General features: G+C 43.8%; 1 protein-coding gene across 1 annotated transcript in view; it reads right to left on the bottom strand.

Annotated features, from left to right (window-relative positions):
• The window catches only part of Hsf2bp (heat shock transcription factor 2 binding protein), an 80,871-nt gene that overhangs the window by 20,706 nt on the left and 36,093 nt on the right, over positions 1–24,072 (bottom strand). Inside the window, exon 8 of the mRNA XM_021149248.3 lies at positions 13,627–13,730. Coding sequence (XP_021004907.1) covers positions 13,627–13,730 — 104 coding nt within the window. The remainder of the gene's footprint in view (positions 1–13,626; positions 13,731–24,072) is intronic.

Raw genomic sequence — 24,072 nt, 5'->3', positions numbered from 1 at the left:
CTTTCCAAGTGATGCTGCAGTTAGCAGATCACAGGGAAGGCAGTGGAAGAGGCACTGCTTAGCCAGCTAGGCAAAGGGACGAGGCTGCTCTTCCAGACACACTGTTGTGGCAGGTAGCTCTACTCTGACGCAGTGCAGAGCCTGAGCCCCACTCTGATACGTGCAAGACACATTCAAGTGGGCAGAAATGCCATGAGCACAGAGCCCTCAGAATGGTGTGCCGTCTATTAGAGTGGAGGCAGCATGTAATTTTCACATTTCCCATTAGATGTAAGTTTCACTAATAAATTCAGCCTGGCACAGAGAAACACATAAGCTCAGGCAGAGGAACGAGGATCAAGAACGGAGCCTCCTGGGTGGGCAAGGAAGGAGAGGCAGCGTTTCTGTTCTCTGAATTAGCTTCCTAGTAGGAAATGGGAGAACATTCTCCTAGAGCTTCACCGAGCTTGATGGGCCATGCTGGGGAGAGGATGTCAATACCAGCAAGGATCCTGTGGGGAGAGGCCCTAGGCACACTTCTGGCTACTGTGCTCCTGTTCCTGGACTGTGTAGAGAAGGCATCTGAGCACTAACAGGCAAGCAATAGCTGCCTGCTTCTGGACAGTGGGAAGGGCTGCTGCAAGCTCCTGCTGCTTTGACTTCCCGCCATAATGGACTCCTTCAACTGCAGGCAGAATGAGCCTTCTGCCCTTACGTTGCTCTTGTCAGAGTACTGCATCACAGCAACAGGGAATGAAACTAAGACAGATGATAACACCAGTAGAAGGATAGAAGTCTGCAAGCTTCTTGCTATTGATATGGGTGTAGCAGCATCAGAATGTAGCTAGCATACTTTAAACAGACCAATTTTATTACCTAAGCCACAACCAGGAGAAAAAAAAAAGTTAAAGCTGATAAGGCAATAATGGAGAGACAAAAAATTACTACTTGTGATGGTCTTAATATGTTTGGCCCATGGGAAGTGGCACTGCTAGGAGGTGTGGCCTTGTTAGATGAAGTGTGTCGATGTGGGGTGGGCTTGGAGTTGCTAGTGCTCAAGCCCAGTGTGGAAGACAGCTTCCTCCTAGCTGTCTGCAGAGGAGAATCTCCTCCTTCCTTAGGATCAAGATGTAGAAATCTCGGCTTCTTCTCCAGCACCTTGTCTGCCTGCACCCTGCCAAGCTTCCTGTCATGATGATAATGGACTGAACCTGTAAGCCAGCCCCAATGAAATGTTCTTTATAAGAGTTGCCTTGGTCATTGTGTCTCTTCACAGCAATAAAACCTTAACCAAAACACTACTATTGAAAACTACTAAATTAATCCAGAAAAGAACAGGAATTTAATGGAGTAAGGAACAAAAGGCAGAAAATAAGTCAGGCCTATTGACACAAGCCTATATTTCAGATATTTAGAAAGCTGAGATAGGAAGATCAAGTTCAAGACCAGCCTAGACAACTTAGTGAGACCCTCATCCAAAATTTTAAATGTTTTAAGGATGTGAGGATATACAGTGAGTGGCACAGTGCTTGCCTAACACACATAGGCCCTGGGTCAATTCCCAGGACAAAATAACTATTGAAGTCCTAACTACAAAATGAGGGACACTTTAAAGAGAGACACAGTATGGTGAGTCAAATGAGAATGGCTCTATAGGCTGATGTATTTAAATACTTAGTCATCAGTTGGGTGGAACTTTGGGAGAACGATTAGAAGATGTGGCCTTTTTAAAGTAGATGTGTCATAGCTTTGAGGTTTCAAAAGCCTACTCCACTCTTACCTCTGTCTCCGCATGCCTTCCCTAACTCTCAACCTTGTTCTCTACTGCTCCAGTGTCGTGCCTGCCTGCCTGCCTGCCGCTTCCATGCTCCCTGTCTGATGATCATGGGCTCTAAGACTCTGGAACTGTGATCCCCCAAATAAAATGCTTCTTTTTTAAGATGCCGCAGTCATGGGGGTTTGCCATGGCAATAGAAAAGTAACCAGGAAGCATGGTATTCTGGAAGTACCGAGATGGAAAGCAAGCGTGATGTCCAGCAATAAGCCCAACATCAAAGCAGTCTTCAGAGCAAGAGTTTTACCATTAGGGGCATTCACAAATGTCAACAGGGTCAGCTCATCAAAGGGACACAACAATAGGGAGGGGTTATCACTGACCGTCAGAAGCAAAGGGCAGAGCAGGACAGAAATAATGGTCCAATGACTTCAGCACTCCTCTCAATCATCCACCGAGCAAGTGGAGAGAAAACGAGCCAAGACATACAAAAATCCTACAACCATCAACTAACAAGAAAACATTAACATTTACAAACTCCTACCCAACAGCAGCAGAGGGTACACACCCTCTCCTTTGAGTGTACTCGGGACAGTTATAGAACGGGCCATACTTTGAACTATAAAACAAGTCTTGACAAATTCAGAAGGACTAGAATCATCTGTAGAATGTTCTCTGGCATGTTCTCCTTACATTAGAAATCAGTAACAGAAAGCTAGCAGGAAACCCTCCAAGCATTTGAAGATTAAAGATGCCAATTTAAATTACAGTATATGCCCAAAAAGTCAAAAACAAATAAACTAAATAACTAAAGCTAAGAAATATACTTATTTCTAATATCTGCTGTGGAATGCTAATGTAGCCCATTATGCTAAACACATTCATATATGCTGATTAGTCAGGTGTAGTAAATTATTCACAGCTTGATTGCACATCAGGGCCCCTCAGAGGCTGCCCAGATACAAATGGTGACCTAAGAAAACCACAAAGGCTCACAGGCCACGGGCTTCTTGCATTCAAAACATGCTTTGAGTGCTCTCCTTCTGGTTCCTGGATGGACGGCTCTACCCTGTGGCTGATGTCTGGGTGGAGTGCATGGTGGAACTGTGGCTCCTGGGTACTGATGGGTTCCACTGGAGCAGAAGGCTCCCTGCATGAATCTTAACAACATGGAGCCTGGACAATGTGCATGAGAAGAGGCCCCTGGGAGTAAGTCACAGACTCAGAGCCCGCCCAGGAGATCTGGATGTAACCTTCAAAGACTACAAAATCTGCCTGTTGGATAACGATGGTGGAACCCTGACATGGGGACACAGCTGAGAATCCGGAACATAGAAAGACGGATTGGGGAGGAGGCACTGTGTAGGGAAAGGCTGGAGGAAGGGAATCGAGGGCCATGTGGTAGTGTGTGCTGAGGATGACAGCCATACTTTCTGAGTTCCTCTGCCTCTAACTCCACATGCTTTCATTTCAGGGCAACCTTGAGATGATGGGTGGTCTGATTCCCTCAGGACCAAGGAGATATTCCAGATGGAGGTGGTAGTCTAGCTGCCAGCAACTTTGAAACTCACAAAGGTCAAGGTGCTTCTTAGCTCCTTGCTCTACAAACCATTTCTGGCAGTGAACAGGAACCCAGACAGCATCTCATACTGAGATTGCTAAGAGAGACAGAGAAGGAGGCATCTCAATGGCCCAGCAGGCACACCTGGAGACCTGAGTTTGATCCTGGTAACCATGAGAGAGGCAGAAGGAGAGCTGACTTCCACATGGACTGTGGCACTCACCTTACCCCACCCCCACCACACACACACACATACATCATACACACACACTTTAAAAGAAAGACTGCTATTGGCTCTAAATTCAAGAACTTTCTTGCTGTGATCCACTATCTGTCATGAGCAGTGTGAGGGAGGTGGGATTTCCCTGGTTCACTGTCTGTGGGGACAGAGCTCACCACGGGGAAGAGGAAGCTAATGGACAAGCTTTTCCAAGCTTAGGAGACAAGAAAGGTGGATACTGGTGCTGGACTCCATCTCCCCTTTTACTTGGTCAGAGACCCAGCCCATAGGAATGATGCTGCCCACATTTAGTCCAATTCGCTCTGAGTCTCAGTCTAAAAATTCCCTCAGAGTCATGCCCACAGTTTTGTCTCCTAGATCATTCTAGAACCTGTCAAGTTGGTAGTATTAATCATCACAGGGTATCAGATCCCCCTGGAACTTGACTTACTGATAGTTATTAGCCACCATAGGAATGCTGGGAATTCAGGTGGCTCCTCTGAAAGAGCAGTCAGGGCTCCTAATTTCCACATCAACCCTCCAGCCCAGCAAGTATTTTGTCTTCCTCATTCCCTTTCTTTTCTCCTTTGTGGGTATGTATTATAATATCCCATGTCTCATTTTGATCAATTCTTTAGACTGGATACTCTACTGATTAATTTTAAATGTGCTAATTCTTTCTACTCCTGCTGTTGGATCTACCAGGAAACGTCCAGTTTTAAAAAAATATTTTATTGATTCTTTGTGCATTTTATATCATGCACCCCTATCCCACTCATCTCCCCATCCCTTAGCATTTTCCTTGCAACCTCCTTCACAAAATAAATTTTATCTTGGAAGCTATACTGTGTCACAGTGTGTCCCACAGTTTACTCTTCTGTCCACACATCTTTACTTGCAAATGTTCATTGCAATGAATCACTTGTCTGGTTTGAGGACTCTGGCTTCTACTATGGCATCAATACTGGATTCTCATCTGGATGCCTCTCAGATATGATGTTGCTGCCCTGTGCCATAGAGATCATGTAACTCTAGATTCATAGAACCAACATGAGCAGTTCATAAATGGGGCAGATGTTGGGTTGGGCTAAGTCAAGCCTGGGTGTAAGCTGAGTTGGTCAGCCTACCAGCTCTTCCATACCTATACTATCAGGGGAAGCTTTCCAGTACTGCCAAAGCTACCTCACCCAATGCTGCAGCTGGCAAAGGGCAGGGCCAGCTCTCCAGCTCTCATGCCCTCGCGGTTGGTTTACCTGCGCCCCACACCACCAGGGCCAGCACTAGTGCTAACCAGGTGAGGTACAAGACCTGCTCTCCTGAGTGCTGCAGCAGGTGAGGGACAGAGACAGTTCTCCTACTCTCGTGACCCGAGGTCAGCTCTCCTTCCTGACACAGGCAACTAGGGGTTGGAGAAGAGGCTATCTCTCCCTCACCCATGCCATGATAGACACAGTGTAGGGCCAGCCTCCCACACTCACACTCCTGAGGCCAGCTTACCAGTGTCCCTGACACCAGGCCCAGCTCCACTGTGCTACCCAGGCATGATGCAGGGTCTACTCTCCCAAGTGCTGCAGCAGACAAGGAGTGGGGCTAGCTCTCCTGAGTGACTCAGTCTGTGAGGGGCAGGGCTGTCTCTGCATAGGCCTTTGACATCGAGATGGTTCCAGCTGGTGGCCCAGATTGAGGATATTTGCATGACCTTTGGTGGTGATAAGAGCCACAAACATGGCCACAGACCCAGACATGGCTCTCAGTGGCAGTGTAGGCCAGGACTTCACCACGGTCGCAGGTGGCAGGGCAGGCTATTCCCATCAGGCTGTTCCTCTCCACCTTCACATCTCCAATTCACCTCTGCTCATGGTGCACAATCTGTCCACTTCTCTCTCCACATCAGACTGGGACATTTTAGTGGCTCCTGCTATGGTGGGCCACCAGCAGGCAGGCCTCTGGGTGTCTTCTGCCCACCTGCCCAACTGTTCCCTTTTGCTTTGACATTTTTCTGCTGTGCTTCTTTCAACTTGTTTCAACTTCTTCAGTTCTTTTTCAAAATTCTTACTATATTCATTTGTTCACTGGAAGGGCACATGACACAATGAGATGAGAGAACAACTCTCAAGGGCATGTGGGTCCTCAAGCTTGGTGACAAATACCTTTGCCCAATGAATCATCTCATTGCCCCCCAATAAGTTCTTATGATACAAATTTGGTTCACTCATTTTGCACTTTCTTCTTTTTGTGATATAAGCACTTATACCTTCTACTAAATACTAGTTTAAATAAATCTCACTGAACGGGCAGGGTAAAGGTGCTTGCAGCACAGACCTGAAAACCTGAGCTCCATCCCCAGTGGAAGGAAAAAACTGATTCCCAAGGGTTGTTCTCTGACATGTCACTGTATGCATGTACCTGTGTGTCTGTATGCACATATGGGGGGGGGGGGGGGAAAGGGAGGCTGAGAAAGATTTAAATTAGCTCATCCATTTTGATGTAATACTCTTACATCTGGCTTCTATTATGACTGCCTCTCTCACTTTGTGTCTGCATGAGGCATTTTACTGACTTCCAGCTTCATTCTGCTCTACACTAAGAAGATACTCCATATGACTCTGGCTGTCTAACATTTGTGGAACTTCCCTGATGTACAGTCAATAAACTTGCCAATTCTCGTTGGTGACCACGTGTTCAGGAAACACAGACATTCTCTAGCTGGACACAGTGTTCTGTGTATTTGGCAGACAAATTATCCCCATCCCTGCTGAGTTTGGTAATACTGATCTGTCTGTCCATCAGTGCCCATGGAGGGCTGAAAGCTCCGCCATCACTGAGTCATTTCTGACACTTTGCATAATTTTTCTTGAGACTATGCACTATCGTTCAAGCATAACACTTGCCACTGTACCCGATCACTGTCCTGTGTGTGTCTCATACCTCCCGTCCAAGACCACACATACCCCAAAGCACATCCCTGAGTACTGTCCATTGTTCCCAATGGCCTATGGCTGCCAGGCTGAAGGTTGTTTTGTTTTATCTAAAATGTTCTTGAAAGATATTTGGTATGTGCTACAATCTAAATCCCTTGCAGGCTTATGTGTTCCCAGACGGTGGCTTTTGTAGGACAGGTAGAGGAGCAACGAGAATTTTAAGAGTTAGGGCCTAGCTGGAGCAAGTTGATCACTGTGAGCATGTCTTTGACAGACATGTCCAAACCCTGGTCCCTTCTTCTCCCTGCTTCCTGTCTGGCATTATGGGAGCTAGTATACTACCCCTCCCTGTCAGAAAGAACTAAAAAGTCCGAAGCTATGAGCTTGAAAAGTCTTCCTTCACTTTAGGTCATTTATATCAGGCATTCTGTGATAACAAGAAAGGTAACTAATGCAAGAGGGAAAGAGGATAGAGATCAAAGCTGGCAGTTAGCTTTTCTCCTGATGAGAAATCACACTATTGTTCTGAGGGACAACTACCATCCCAGGATATTTCTTTTAAGGCTTTTACCTTTTATCCACCTGCTTCATGGGTTAATGGGTGGTTTACTTTTTAAATAATTGTTTACTTTTATTTTATGTGTGTATGTGTGTATGCATGTAAGTGTGTGTGTGTGTGTGTGTGTACACCACATGTGTGTAGTGCATGCAGAAGTCAGAAGAGGATATTGGAGACTGTAAGAGCAAGAGGACTGGAAAGTTTGGTACAAGATTATGTCTCATAGGCGTGCCAGAAGCTACACCCATAAAGTCTCACCAACATGACTGCTTAAATGTGAGCTGAACAAGGAACAACAGACATGATAGACATGCCAAGTGGATAGGGGAAACCCAAGAGGCTTCAACACCACAAAGCAACTACCTCCCAGCAACGAAGGAATGATATGATTAGAGAAAACAGCCTTCCCCAGGCCAAAAACCAAACCGTCAGTCCTAAGAACAAGTTAACATTGTACGGACTGAGCAGGCTGTACTTATGTGTTTACGAATATATATATACACATATAAATGTACATAACTAATTTTTTTTAAAAGAGGCCTTGAATTTGAAAGAGAACGGGAGGGATAAATGGGAAGGATTAAGATGAAAGAAAGGGAAGGCGGAAATTATATAATTTTATTATCATCTCAAATAAACAATTTTTTTTAATCCTGGAAGGATATTTTAAGAATTCATTAAGGACTTAACTGAAGTAAGAAGTTCTTCTGGAAACTTTTTTTTCTCAATTGTTCTCCAGAGAAAAAGCAGCCAAAAAGATGTGAGGATGGATGAGTGGCTGGATTAGCAAATGAACAGCGAAAGTTAACAAAATTAACTCTAAAGAATGGTAATGAAGACTGTTCAGCACCAAATCACAGTCAGCAAATGGAGACCCAGGAGAAACAACCCACCGCTCCTGGTCAGAAGCCGTTAGACTCACAGCCTAGCACAAGCATTTCTAGTGAGGCAGGAAAGGGCCATAATGCAGTGCAAGCAGTCAGCCTTTGTGACCTGCTCAGGCCTCCATCTGACTGGGCAGAGCTCACTGCACCAGTCCGTCTACTAACCGCAAAGTTAATGTCATCTCCAAACATCCTCCCAAGTGTGTGAGAATGTCTAACAACTGTGTGGACATAGTGGCACAGTCAAGGTGACATACAGAGTAACAGCACAGGGCTCAGCCAGGGAGATGGAAGTCAGCCTAAAGTCAGCTTGGCTATTCATTTTTCAAGGAGATTTTCCACATTCCTCTCACAGGTCACAGAAATACATTTTCCTGCTGATCAGAGGTAGGGGAACATCTCCACTAAGTACTTTCAGGAGTTCCTTATTAGGTTAGTACTGAGATTCAAACTTAGGCTTTATCCCCTGTCCTCTAAGCTTTGGGCCGCAAGATCTGAAGGTCAAGTGTGATGAAGAAGTTCAGTTATACTGACACACCTCTAATCCCAGCACACAGTAAACTGAGGCAGATCACAAGCTGAAAGCAAAACGAGGCTGCAAAACAAGCAGTTCTCAGCTAATCTCTGTCCAGTTTGAGCTTTATTCTTTAAGTACAATTCTAGTTCAAAGAAGCATTTTTAACAAAATTTTTCTCTCTCAGCTCTTGGTTCAAGGAAGAAAGCTGGCCAGTGCTCTGTTCCCTCCTACTCCTGGCTCCCAACTCAAGTCCTGAAAGATGGCCACAAGACCTGCAGGGATGAGATGATGGTGGCTCAGAACAGGGAGGACATGGCAGCTGCTATGCTAGGTATGTTTGAAAACACAGTCAGCAGTCCTCCAAACAGACTAGATCTTGGTGTGACAGATAAAAAGAAATCAAGAGTTGCTGGGGGAGGGGGGTTAAACAGGCTGATAAGTTGGGAAGGAAAGTTTTGATTCACTGAGACTAGGCAGACTGTGGTTAGGGCTGGTGTGGAAAAGACTGGGAGTCTGGTGTAAACATTGGATGTGAATGTCTATTCAGTGTGCCTGTGGATTCATCAAACAGAGCTGGCTCTGAGTCTAGAGCTCTGGAGGAAGTCTTCTGAGCTGAAGACACAGGTAGTAAAGCTTGCATGCTTCAGATCACTCGAGAAGCCAAGTAGCTGTAGGATGGGTGTGACTGCCATGCGCACATCGGCAGTGTATCCAGGGAATGCAGCACCACAGCCACAGTGGGATTCTAACACTAGTCTGCATTAGCGGTTGCATAACATGTGGTCACCACCCCAATACACATTGTCCTCATCAGCTATTTGCTAGAATTCTGTGCCAGTTCTGCGGCTGAAGAGGAATGTGAAGAATCTGGACCCAGCCTGGGAAAAAGGCAGCCATGTAGATGAGCAAATGAAAGAAAATGAAATCTAGCAAAGTTTAGAAGGAAAGAGATGAGCTTACCAGAGATAGGAACAGCAACCACTGGTTCTGGTCTCTGAAGCACGGGGTTTGAAAACTCAGAAGCAACTGCTTAGGTCAAGCAAAGAAAAAGGAAACAAGCTTCCCTTGAAGTACAAGATCTTTAGATCAGAAATAAAGAAGAGAGCTGACACCTACTGTATTAGGTCTAAGAGCCTGAGGTGGATCCCCACTGTACAGATCAGAGAAGTGAATTCAACAGATTAGATCGTTTTACCAGTAAGAAAGCTTCGATTGCCACCCACCTGTAGTAAGCCTAAGGCTGTGCTCTTTAAAGACATCGAGCTCCGTGACAGGGGTTCTGTGATAAAACAGAAACTGCTTTCTGAGAGGCAGCAAGCTCCTGGCCTCAGAGCTCTCTAACAGTACTTGAGATTTCTGAGCAAAACTGAATGCATCTCACAAAGCAGATCCCCTACCGACAGAAGAGCACAGGCAGCCGTCTTCAAATTCTTTCCTGGCCTGAGGTCAGAAGGTCGGGTCCTGAGAGCCGCGAGCACAAGCATCACAGTTTCCCAGGCAGCCAACACGCTCCTGTTCCCCCACTTCATGATAAAACATATTCTCAGCTTTCTAAACTTCAGGGCAGGACTAGGGAAGCAGCTCAGGAGCAGACTTGCAGAGCATGCCTGGAACCCTAGGTGCAGCAGCAGCACCACCACCATCTCCACCACCAAACCTTAAAACACATTAAATTCTAAAACATTAAAATCAGAGCAACATAAAACAGAGCGTACATAACTTAGTGGTTAAGCGTCTAGCACTCTAGTCTAGCATGTTTTGTTTGACTGTAGAAGGAATAAATTTAAAGTTATCAAGTGAGATAAGCTTGCAACAGACCTCAAGGTTTGGGCTGTGCTTGTTAAGTTCAAAGAACCAAGAACTGTCTTTAAGGACAAGAAATCCTGAAAAGTCAAACAGCCCCAGAGCAAAGTGGTACTTTAAGATACCTTAGAAAGCTGGTGTATGGTGTTGAATGCCTTGAATCCCAGTACTCGGAAGGCAGAGGCAGGCAGATTTTTGTGAGTTTAAGGCAAGCCTAGTCTACAAAGTGAGTTCCAGGACAGCCAAGGCTTATTACACAAAGAAACTTTGTCTTTCACACATGCGAGTACACACAACACACACACACACACACACACACACACACAGAGAGAGAGAGAGAGAGAGAGAGAGAGAGAGAGAGAGAGAGAAAAGATACCTTTGAAACCACTCCATTGAGTCTGTGACACAGAATCAAGGCAAACTCTGGACTAGCACAGCTAGGGCCTCCGAGAATGTTTAGCCTAGATTCGTCCTTCATAAGCAAGCAAATAGCTCACAAAGACTGCTAGAAGGTCACTAGTACAAGTTGGATTAAACAGAGCCAGGCATGCTGTCTAAAAGCAAAAGTCTGGAAAACCAAGCAAAGCCAATTCTAATGGTGTGTGGCTCTGACCAGTGCCTTCAGAGCAGCTTTCATGGTGGAAAGGGCCATACAACAGGCAATCAGGGTTCAAACCCAGCTCCACTGGCACACAGCTGCTAATGCCCAGCAAGCCACTTGGTCTTCTTATCTGAGAGCAGACAGGAATGCCTTTCCTCACAGGAAACTCACAATAAACCATAGTGCATCTGTGCTCATGTAGAGCAGCAGAGCGTCGGGACTTCTGCTTTAATTATCTTCTCCCTAACCATCTCCTCCAGGCTAGTACTGAGGACCTGCACACCAACACGAAGTCCAGGAAGCACCTGATTCTGTGATGCATCTTCAAGAGAAAAAAAAAGCTGTTTAGTTGAGTATCTAGTCCTGGGGCATGTGGTTTTCTTTAAAGCCCACTCAACCAGCTCTTAAGGTGTGGAAGTCTTAGAATTTAACCCATTAGTAGGTTGTCAAGCTACATGCTTCATTTTAAAGGATGCTAACAGAAAATACACTCCTATCTGAGTATAAGTACAGCCAGAGTATCCACATTTGTGCTGGTTCAAGACCCAATGACACAGATTATACACATGATATAAACTGCATCACAGCACAGGGACCCCAAGCTCAGAGAAGCCACATCTCTTCACATGGGTAGTAGAGTGCCTGACTTGTGCCCTGGAGTTAAATATCTTCATTCCAAACACTTTCTGTTCTAGATGAAGGGAATAGATCTGGGCCCACTGCAAGAGTGTTCACTCTATACATCCTTCAAAAGGTGACCAGAAGCCAAGGACATGTGTTTACCCTGTCCCTAGGACATACAGACACAGAGAACCCCCACATACCTCTGCTCCTGGCCTGGAACTTACTATTGCTAATGTGCGGACTCTCCCCTAAATGAACTACTGAGTCAACAGACTCCCTTTCTAAAAGGGTTTCTTTTTGATATTAAGTGACAAGTTATTAAGTGGCAAATCCATGCCAGAGGACATAGAAACAGCCAAAACCACTTGGAAAAAAGAATATAGCTGGAGGATTTATGTACTTAAGATGACCATCAAGATTGATTCGAAGCACATTCAAAGATGTTTAACACTTGGGTCTCAAACCCAAGACAAATGGTTAAGATGCCTAGTCAACATATCAAATCAGACCCTGGCCACCAGGCTTTCCCAATATCCCTCAGTCCCTACCTGTTACAGGGTCCTGGTATACCAAATCCCCTACCTTAATATTCTCCAGCCCAAGGACTGGGCTCAGCTGCCCTTCCCCAACCTGCCCTTCCCTATATGATTCAGCATTTTGGCTATATTGGTCCTAATTTTACCCTTTTTCCTCTTTGTTTGGCCTCTTGGTCTCCTGATTGTCCTCTCTTGCCTCTCCTCACAATGGCCCAGCTTGGGTTCATGTTCACTCCGGACTCTCCCAATGTTTCTACCTCTAGCTACGATGTTCTCCTCCATATCTACAATAAACCTTCTCCTCCACCATACCTAAGGGTGGTCATACCCTCCTTTTTATTTCCTTTCAGTCAATCACCACTAGTAATAACGTAACAGTGTGGTACCAAGGCATCCCTACTGGAATATCTAAACCTAAATGGAACAAGACGACCAAAAACTATGAAGACAAACAGCTGATGCTCTGTTCTCTGCTGGAACAGTTGGCAGTTTAAAAATATGAATGTGCAACTTCCATCTGACCCAGGCACTCTGTGCCTAGGAGATACCCAAGAGAAATGCCAGCACATCTTCACGCAGAGACCTGCACAAGGAGGCTCCAGCATCTGTGTGTGTAACAAGTCAAAGCAGTAAACAACCTAAAAGGTTCATCTGCATAATGGAACAGTATGTAACAGGAAGCAGTGCACGGGCAAGATATAAGCACTGTAGAAAATAGAAACTGAACTACAGTGTAGAAAAGAGGTGAGCAGCTCTGGGAAAAGTGAGAGGCAGGTGGGAGGGAGGGGAAGTGCCTTGTGGGGTAATGCCGGTGATCTTGACTGTGGTAATGGTTTTATAGGTAGATATTTATATGCAAATGATCAATTTTTCATTTAAGATATATGCAGTTATTATATTTCAATAAAACTATCAGAAAAGAAAGTATTCATATCAACAGTAACTAAAGTTCAAAAACAGATTGAGTTATGAAAAAAAACCAAAAAATTCATTTTTTTTGTCACTTGAATATTTGAATGATATGTGTACTTTTTTGGCTTTACAATTATGGTGAAATTGGGACAAGACTTTAGGCTAAACTAGTGGTAAAGATCAACAAGAAAGGCAGCAGTAAGGTTAAGTTTTATTTATTTACAACTCTGAAGTTACATGCATATGGAACTTCGAGAGTCTCCTATGCCACTTTGTCTAGACTCTGGAGTTCTTCCACGTCCACCAACTATCTATCTACTATTCTGCTTTCAGAGAAGGCGCATGTCAGTGCTGCTTCATAAAATGATCTTTGTGTCAAAGGTCACAACTAAACTAAAAACAATATTTAAGAAAAAAACTATAAAACCACTGACATACCAGATGGCTTTCTAAAATTGGAAGTCATTTGGGGGAGGAACAGAGACAGGCATGGAGAAGCCAATTATCTGAGAGTACCCAGATTTGAACACTGCCACTATGAAAGAGTATTCCTCTTCCATCCCCAGAAGCCACTCCAGCCCAGAGAAACTGTAGCTGGCCAAGCTGCTCTGGTAACTCATTTTCAAAGAGTAAACATCTAAGATAATAGCTCCTGCTTTTTAACACACTAATATCTCCTCCAGCTGTGGAGGTAGAGCATATGACCACACAAGAACATAGCAGAGGGCTCCTTACCACTCAAAAGCCACCACAGCAAAGGGATAAATCCAGGACTCTCAGTGATGTATTTCAAGCCTTTTGAATTGATGCTCACATTATACAGGGACATCAGCATTAGACTGAAATGCAAAAGAATACAGTGTTGATATGCTGGGCTATCCACATTATATTTCACCTTGAATTCATCGCCTACTCTCAAGGATCTAGACATTTTTACATCTCAGATATCTAGGTAGAACATTTACAAAGTGGAAGACATGTTTAATGTTTTCATCTACAGAAAGCCGCAGATAATGGGAAGGAAGCTTTAGCAGTAGCACTGTGACATCATCTTCTGTGTATCGAACCACAGGCAGAGAAACCTCACAACTCAATGTCTCAGCATTGAGACATTGTAATAGCAAGCCCGCATTTACTCAGGCAGCCCTCAGTTTATAAGTGCACTGTGTCCTTGAGGTTCAATGAAGCCATCTAAAATCTAATCATAGGTTTTATCCGGAGTGCATGGTGGCCTGAATGGGAATGGTTCATAGGTTCATGTTTGAATACCTGGTCCCCAGTTGGTAGAACTATCTGGGAAGAATTAGGAGTGATGGCCTTGTTGGAGGAGGTGCCTCACTGGGAGTAGGCTTTGAGGTTTCAAAGGACTTGTGCCATTCCCAGTGTGCTGTCTACTTCCTGTTTATGGGATGATGTGAGCTCTCAGCTGAGGCTGCACTGGCATGCCTGCCTGCCTGCTGCCATGCTCCCCACCTTGATGGTGATGGACTGTCATTCCTCTGGGACCACAACTCCAGCTCCTTTTATATTGACCAGTGGGTTTGGAGGACATGGAAGGCTTGAAGTTCTGGACTAGAAAAATGGTTGACTGTTGTAAGCAGAGCTTAACGCTCCATCCTAGCAGAAATCTGGAAGCCAGTGCTGAGTGCACCAAGGACTGTGGAGGTCAGGCCTGAGAAGCTTTGCAGGAGAACACTATCAGCAACTAGGCTAGAGACTATTCTTCTGCTACCTGAGCAAGAATGGCTCTCATTCTAAGAACCTAGCTGAGGCTAAACTGAGAAGTAAGTAATTTCTTTATAGAGGAGATTTCAAGGCAGTCTGTTACTGACTCTGTCTTATGCTTATTAGTAATCACTTATGAAGCTCTACTATGGGAAAAAAATGACAAGCAGGGCAAAGAGAAATACAAAATGCATAATTTGAAGAAAAATAAGAAAAATGTTGGAGCCAAAGCTTGTGTTAAAAGAGATGAGAAGATTAAGAAGGCTGAATCACATTGGACTGAAGAGAGGAATGGCCTCAGGGCACAATTCCACTCAGATAAGATTCCAACTTGTGAAAGGAAAAGGCCTAAGGAATTTTCAGCTCCAAAAAGAACAGTAACAAATCAAAGCTCCTGCAAGCGTGATTCTTGAGGACAAGGCTCACCCCATGCTGGCAGTGTCATCTATGCTGCTAACTTTCATGTCATGAGGGACACACCAGTTCAGGGATCATGAAATCTTCCTCTGTGGTTACAGATTGCTGCTTAGGTCTGGCATGTGTCAGGAGACTCCCTGTATGGAGGCCCTCAAAGGCTATCATGTGAAACTATAAAAGTGAAGCCTGGATTGCATTGGAGGATCCAAGATATGGAGATGTCAGAGCCATGAGGATCTGCCAGGAAGGGAATGGAACCAACCCATGAGTGAGAGGTGTGTTACAGGCAGCAAAGCTGGCAGGAAGAGACATCTAACTAAGCTCTCTGACATTCAACATGGAGCTACAGGATTTTAAATACACCCTGCTGGGTTTCAGTTTTTCTTTGGTCCAGCATTGCCTAACTAGGACCATAGTCCTTCATTCTGGGATCGTAAGGTATATTCCGTGCCATTGCATATTTTTATATGTATATAATTTGCTTCTTTATTGCCTTGAGTCTCAGAAGAGATTTTGAACTTTGGACTTTTAAAAAGTGTTTGACTAAGACTTTTAGAGACTTTTGAAGTTGGACTAAATGCCTTTTGTATTATGATATGGCCAGGGGCATATAGGAGCCAGAGAGTGGACTGTACTTGTTTGAATGGGAATAGCTCATAGGCTCACATGTTTGAATGTTTGGTCCCCAGAATGGGATGAAACTGTTTAAGATGGATTAGGAATCGTGACCTTGTTGGAGGAAGTCACTGGTGTGGGCTTTACTGTTTTAAAGGACTCCTAGTATATTCTCTGCTTCCTGTTTGTGGATTAAGATGTGAGTTCTCAGCCAGGCATGGTGGCACACACCTTTAATCCCAGCACTTGGAAGGCAGAGGCAGGCGGATTTCTGAGTTCGAGGTCAGCCTGGTCTACAAAGTGAGTTCCAGGACAGCCAGGGCTACACAGAGAAACCCTGTCTCAAAAAAACCAAAACCAAACAAACAAACAAACAAACAAACAGAAGATCTATCTGGTCTTCCAAGAAGCACCAGACACAGCCCTGACAAATGCTAGTTTGTATCACAGACTACTGGACAGTGCATGAAAAACCAAGACTGAACAAGTAGCAGGCAGTATAAGAAGAGTAGCAGAGCAGTTTTCAGTTTTCAGTCATTATAGGTATCAACCCCAGAAACAGAAGACAGATATGCTGACTAGGTAGAAAAAACTTGGTTATTTCTTGGTTTTATTTTTGATTTGTCTTGTTTTTTGTAAAAAAAAAAAAAAAAAGAGTCTCACTATGTAGTTCTGGGTAGCTTGGAACTAGAAACACAGACCAGGCTAACCCTGAATTCACAAGAGGTCAGCCTGCCTCTGTTTCCTGAGTGCACCACTAATGTCCAGCAGTAAAAATTAAGAGAAACTAAAACACAACCAAGAAGCTAGGGCTACTATTATGAAATCACCAGGCAAAAAAACAAGTAGAACCTAGGTCAGGGAGATGTCTCAGTCAGTTAGTTATGTGTTTGCTCTACAAACATGAGAACCTCAGCTCAATGCCAAGCACTCACATAAAAATATAACATAACTATAAAGGGCAGTTGAGGAAGATATCCAACATCAACTTCTCCTCCCTACACACACATGAGTACACACAAACAGGTATACACACACACACACACACACATAATGAAAAATTCTCCTTAGCAAACCTTATAAAAATGAAAACTATTATAGGCATATATTTTTCTCAGCCTACTTTAAAAAGGGTTCAACCTCCCCTCTAGCCCACCGCCCACCAGAGGTCAGAGGTAGTGGAAAAGAAAGATTATTAGCATACAGGGAAGTAGAAATAGTTCTTTGGGGTGATTCCAATCTTTAGTGTTCTTAGTCCAGTCTACTAGCAAACACCAAACACAAACCAGCAGCTGCAATCCAGTCCACTTGGCAGATACCACACACAAATCAGCAGGGGCAGTTCATTCCAGAAGAAACGGCAAGGACTCAGCCGGATTCATGAAAGTGACAAGAAGCCTTAGGAATCTCACAAGAAGTTCTTTGGTGGGTTTCTATGATGTCACTGCAAGCAAAGCTCAGTAACACAATGTAAGGTGAACCAATACATGCAAGGGATCCAAAACTCTCTCCTGAACTCCAGAGACACCTGTACTCATGTGCACATGTCCACTACAGATACATAATTTTTTAAATAAAAAATAAAATCATCCTAAAAATAAACAAACTACATTCCAAGACCTGGACACATAAAAAGGAGAAACATAAACAAAACAATAGCAAAACAACAACAACAACAAAGATAAATGAGAGTAGCTAGATTAAGTCCAACACTCTTCCAATTAGTGCTCCATAAAAGAGGCCCCAAAAACACAAAAGAAAAGTGTTTCAAAAAAGTAAGACTGGGATTTTTCAAGAAATGAGGAAACAGCCTACAGATTAGAAGAAATATATATATACACACATCACAATCTAATCACAGTATACGAAAACCAGAGAGTGTTCCAAAGTGTCGGATAAATGACACTATCTGCAAAAGATATCCCAAAGCTGGACTCTCAGCATCAGAGAGAGAAGCCAGGGCTAGGAAGATGGCTCAATTGGTAAACCACTTACTGTACAAGCCAAAGACCTGTGTTTGGATCTCTGTACTCCACATAAAGCTGGAAATGGTAGTGCATGGGTTCTGTGCAGCAGTTTATCAAGTTTACCTTCCAAAATGGTAGTGCATGAGTTCTGTGCAGCAGTTTATCAAGTTTACCTTCCAACTTGGAAGGAAACTTCTTAAGGCATAGATCAAGAAGCAGAGCAGAAGCAGATAGATCTCTTTGAAATAAAATAATTTTTTTAAAAAATGTATAGGATATAAAGGGAAAGGGAGACAACAGGATATTCTAGAACATGATGTTTACAAGGAGGCGAAAAGACAGGATATTTGGAGGGTACTGGGTAAAACACTCTGTCCCACGGGGAAGCCTATTAAGACAGGAAGCAAATAATTCAAAAGAGCTTCAGCAAGTCCCCAGAACTGACCAGATTCACTAGGCCCCTTTCTTCCCCAAGAGTACATAAACATCCGGGGTGCTGAGAGTCACTCTCAGACAAGACAAGCTGCAAAGATGACTCTGAAACCAGCCCAGTCTCCTGGAAGAAGCAACAACAGCCAATCTATCTAGAAGAAATAAAGAGTGGCTGAGCTGCCTGGAAGAGGCTCTGCCCAACTGAACAGCCTGGAAAGGACACTCTCCCTCCTGTTGAGTGCCTGCAGGCTGTGCAGTGTATTGTCACACCTGGTGGAGTGGCTGTGGTAATACAATCGCCTTTGAGTCATTTCTGCTCCTGTAAGTAACCCATATTTCTGTAAGTGCTCTCAATAAAATTCATTGGTTCTTCAAGTTGGACTTTGATGGTATCTGTACTTTGATCTGTTGTGGACTCCCTATGCAATAGTAAATCTGTAATTCCATCATTCCTACAGGGAGATGAGAGGCAGACACAACAGAATCTCTAAATGCATGGGCCAGTCTCACACACAACAGAAAGAAAAAAAGACACCCTGTCTCAAAACCAGGTGAAGACAAAGAATAACACTTGAGGCCTCTACATATTATAATATGCTTGCCTATGTCCACACACATGAACATGCACAGCACACACACCATACACACACACCATACACGCACATTATGCACAAAGGTTTTTTTTTGGGTTTTTTTTTTGTTTTTTGTTTTTTAAGATAGTTGCCAGAGGGTAGGCAATGTGTGCTTTTCAAGGGAACTGAAAAAAAAAAAAAAAATCACTGTAACCTCAGAATTAAAAACCCATCAAAAAATATTTCCAGTAAATAATACAAAAGAAATCTCAAGAGAACTGTCCCCAAAACAAACCTTAACCATAAAAACTTAAAAGAAAAACTTCAAAACAAAAAACAAACAACAAAAAAGAGAGAGAGAAAAGAAAAGAAAAGAAAAGAAAAGAAAAGAAAAGAAAAGAAAAGAACCTCAGAAGAAAGTTCTGAGCTACAACAAGAAACAGGAAAGGGAACCATGGTACAGAAATGCAAACAGAGAAGGAAACACTGTGGGGAAAGGCAGTAATAACAATGACTAACACTGTGACTAATACGTTTCCAACAAAGCAGGGACACAGTCTCCAAACACATGTGGACTGAGAGGTAAGAACTAAATCATTCTGAGGTCCTTCTACTGTTCTACTGTTTGAAAGTACTCATTACTTTCAAACAGATACCAAATATATCCAAGCATGCTCTAAAGGAAAGCCAGTCACTGAGTAGAGGTCAACTTTTAATGCCCTAAGGAGGAAAGTAAACTCAGAGAAGAAAGGCATCCGAGAAGCAGCGTGAAGAAACAAGAAAAGAAAAGGGGAAGATATCAAATAATCCAAGTAAGAATGAGACAAAATGAAAGGAATAAAACCAAGGATTTCAAGAGCTGGAAATGTTAGTAGGGAGGATTATCTTGCCAAAAGGCAGATTGCTAGACGGGTTTAACATCACAAGCATACAACACCCCTAAAACGAAAGTTCACACAAAGGATGCGAATAAAGGAACAGAAGACACACCATGTAAATGCTGACAGAGAGGGAACACTGAGGATGAGGACTGCGGGCAAACACTCTACTGTGGCAGGCATCTAGAATTGCTCCTCAAAGATACATGGCAGGAAGAATGCGTAACGGTGTAACAGATAAAGGCACTTGCTGACAAATCTGATGACTTGAGTTCAGTCCTAGGGACCCACACTATGGAAGGAGAGAATGAACTCCCAGAAGTTATCCTCTGACATCTGACCTTCACTTGCACACTGTGGCACACATACACACATGGAAAACACAAACACTAAATGTAACTACAATTTTGAAACATATACTGCATTAAAGAGTTTATCGACAGAACTACAAAGCAGCCAGTGCACAGCAATAGGCTCTCACAGTACACAGATTCTCTGACCCACCACACAATTACATTTAAAACAATTTTTAATCACTTTGAAACAGGATCTTGACAACATAGCCAGGATTTTATCCTCCTGTTTCAGACTGACTTAAAATCATTTTTTAAACTAAGTTTTAAAACTCCAAGCACTATCTGGAAAAATAAAAACAGTGTCTCCAGTCCAGAGAGCTCCCACAGTAGTTAGGGGAGCTTGCTGCTCTCCAGAGGAGGGCTCGGTCCCCAGCACCACTTGGGGCCATCTCATCCACATGGACTCCACCCACACTCAAGTGCACATATTCACATGCTCATAATTTTAAAAATAACCTTCTCCTCCCAGCTATGAAAAATATCTCCATTAAAATAAGCTACATAACTAACTAGAGTTGTAAAGCCCAACCAACTCCATTTTTGTTTTTTGGGGGTTTTTTGTTGTTGTTGTTTTTGGGTTTTGTTTTTTGTTTTGGTTTTTTTTCTTTTTCCAACTCCATTTTTGAAGCTCCAGCACTAAACTCCAGTTCCAGGAGGAAAACCACAAAGTCCACTTGAGCAAACATCCTATGGCACCCCCCGCCCCCAAACAACAGCCAGTCAGACTATTAGAGTTGGGTCAAGGTGCATATAGATAACCTAAGACATCCTGCAGAAAACAGATAACCTAGCCATCCTGTGTGTCAGGTGGCTTTGCCCCTGTGTTTGCTTCCTGCAGATTATTCCAGAAATGCAGTTTTTAAAATATTAACTTGCTGACCCATATGGAAATCCCCCAAGGTTTCCATAACTACAATAAATACCCTACACCCCTAGACTCGAGGCTCTCCCTCTGACCCACTGCAACAGTGCTGGTGACAGTCCTTGATCTCCAGCTTTGTCATAAAGACCCTTATGTGTTTGCATCAGAATTGGCTCCTCGGTGGTCTTTGGGGTCCCTGTGACTTGGGCCATTACAGGAGTAGTCAGATAACAGTTAAAACTGAACACTAATGAATATATAAATAAACTTTTAAAGTAAAAGTAATGAAACACACACACAGTTTTAGGGGAAGTTGAAACTTACTGAGCAGCACTGATGACAGCCCAGACTCCATGGCAACAGCCTCTCACTTGTAGTAATTAGAAGTTCTCCTTCCTAAGAGGATCTGTGAGCAACACCCCCTTCCAAGGAGAGAGAGCATTGCTTGAGACAAGGAGGGCAGCTTTCACACAAGCCCACACAGCATGAGTTAGAAGACAGCCTGGATTCCCCAGACTGTAGGAAGAGGAGGAGGAAGCAGAGGACAAGGCTGCAATGTGGAAGCACCTGGTGCACATGACAGAGCTCCCAAGTGCTCAGCCAGCCAAAATCATTGAATGTCTGAGGCAGACACGGAGGCACCGAGCAGTGAGTGCTGCAACCTGAGGATGAGGCACAGCCAGGGCCCTGCGAAGCCAAGCATCGCCTTTCTTCAGGAAAATACAGCAGAGCTTAGAGGCCCACAACACATTCTGCAATGGCCAATAGACAGACCATCAAACACTTAACTATCAGGGACAGTCAATGTGTGCAGAGAGCTAAGTACTCCCTTTGGGTACAAACTTGAAGAATTTCCAAAATGCTCTATGGCCATAATTTTTATATAATAATTAAAATTAAAATTCTGTAAAGGCTACAAGCTTATAAATAAAGGTAAAATGGGCAACAGCACCATTGGGGACATACAGCAGCCTGGAGCAGAAGAAACTAGGACCAGTGACGCAGTCTACGTACAGGGGCTAGTTAAGGAAATGATAGCATATGTGTGCCTAGCACACCCGATACCTCCTGCAGCTTCCTGTTGGGATGCTAGGTTTCCCCCAAGACTTCAGTCTGAGAAAGGTAGGCTCTTCAGTTTGTCTTTACCACACCACAGACTAGCAACTGGATATAGAAAAAGAGTCACACAAAAGCCAGAGATAGAGAACTTCAACTGGTCACAATGCACAGAAACAAAATCACCCTTCTTCCCATATTTCCATGACAATTTTCAAAGCCAGAGCAATGCCAGGAGTCAGAAAGACAGAAGGCACCAGCACTTTCCTAAACAGTCCATTAGTTAGGTTTTCTATTGATGCCATAAAACATCATAGCCAAAAGCAACTTAGGGAGGAAATGGTTTTAGTTTACAACTCTTAGGTCACACTCTGTGGCTGAGGGAAGTCAGGGCAGGAACTCAAAGAAGGTAGGGACCTGGAGACAGCAGCCAATGCCAAGACTATTAGGGAGTGCCCCTTTCATGCTTGCTCTTTTTGACGTAGTTAGCCTGCCTTCCTATAGTATCTAGGGTCATAAGCCTAGAGGTGGCACTGCCCACAGAGATGGGTGCCCCCACATAAATCTTCAATCAAAATGCCCTACAGGCTTGCCCAACAGTCAACCTGTGGAGAATTTTTCAATTGAGGCTCCCTCTTCCCAGATGACTCTAGCTTGTGTCAAGTTGACATAAAACTACCAGCAGGGCAGGAATTCTCAGTCCTCCAACCTCCAACAGGCAGCAAGCCATCTGAGTTTTATTAGCAGTTTCACAAGGATTACAAAGTTGCACCCTAACAAACTATGTGGTAGGCCTTAGGGCTGCTCAAATGTAGTGCTCCGAGAGAAATCAGTCCTGAGACTGGCTTTCCTGGAGTCTCTACCCAGGGTCTCCAGAAGGGGAAAGCCTTTACTTCAGATCCCTAAACGCACCATCACAAGCCTTAAACTATGCCCCACAGCTGCTTTTATGAAGGTCACAAGAGCAGGACTGAGTAATAGCAAGAGTGTGACCCACCAATCCCAAAACACCTTTCACCTTCTGTTCTATAGCATGATAATAAACCAGCCAATCTTCTCTAGATCTCAAAAAGCAACGCTACCATATGAGGATGAATATGGTTCAGAGAAACCTGGGCAAAGTGTCCGGGTGATTTGGCACTAACTGTCATGCAACCTCAAAATGGTAAAATTTACTCATATATCAAAACTGTCTTTGAATTTTCATATTTGTCCCCAGATCAGTTGTCCTTAAGAAGCTAAAATGAAACCAATGTAATTTTGAGAGACCTGAGCCCCGTGTCACTGCCAGGGTACATGTCACAGAAACCAGAGACCTCTAGGTCATGAAAGAGTTACTACACCAACCCAGAAGACTCTGGCTTCTTGTGCAAATGATTTCTCCATATGACATTTCTATCCTAACAAAAACTATTTGTGAATGATGTATCAAGTTTCTGATTGTCAAACGGCCCAGTATCTGTTCCCCTGATCCTGTTATAAACACAGCTGACATTAAGAACACAAGGAATAAAGGCAAGACAGAAAACAAACATGTTGCAAGACCTGTCTACTGTTAACTTTGTGCTCTTAAAGTGCTTAGCTATCAACCTGGACTCCTTAGTAAAACAAACCTTCTGTGACAGAAGTGTTCTCATATACCATGAGGTTTAAAAGAAAAAATTGTTTTAAATTTTAAATGAGAGGGGTGATCTTGGAAAGCCACCCAAGTAATTCTGCTTAATGAAACGGAGGAGGCCTGAGACAGGACAGAAAGCACTCCCTTGCTCTTGACCAGCCGGACCTGCAAGTGAGTCACCTGAGGTGAAAGTGATGAAATGAACCACCTTCCTGCTTCGTCAGACCTGCTTCGTCAAGGAACAACAGTGAACACCCAGTACCACAAACAGACACAGATTCTAGACTCTACTCATCCCCAGCCAGCTGAACCCAGCAGACAAGTTGGCATCACTGACCAATTTTAAGGTACAGAAACAAGTTCCTCATCAAAGACAGCATGTAAGCTGAGAACAAACTGGTTAAGCTGTGCAATCTTCTAGCCAGAGTACTCGAGATAGGACCCAGCACTTACACACAGTGGGCAATGCTCCACCACTACCCTACATACCTAGTCCTGCTCAGCTCATTCCTGACAGAAGCCTACAGTTAGAGGTCTGCTCATTTCTAAATGGGAATACAACAAGGAGGTATATTTTCCAACTGCAAGGGACAATCCCAGGACCTTGTGTATCCTTAGCAGTCAGATGCTCTACCACTGAGCCAGCCTCAGCCCTAGTCATTAACTATTTTACATCTTTATTT

This window comes from Mus caroli, unplaced genomic scaffold (assembly GCF_978045245.1).
Source record: "Mus caroli unplaced genomic scaffold, Mus_caroli_1 scaffold_18, whole genome shotgun sequence".
Taxonomy (NCBI): Eukaryota; Metazoa; Chordata; class Mammalia; order Rodentia; family Muridae; genus Mus; species Mus caroli.
The sequence above is the reverse complement of the archived record's forward strand: the minus strand, read 5'-3'. Positions and strand labels throughout refer to the sequence as shown.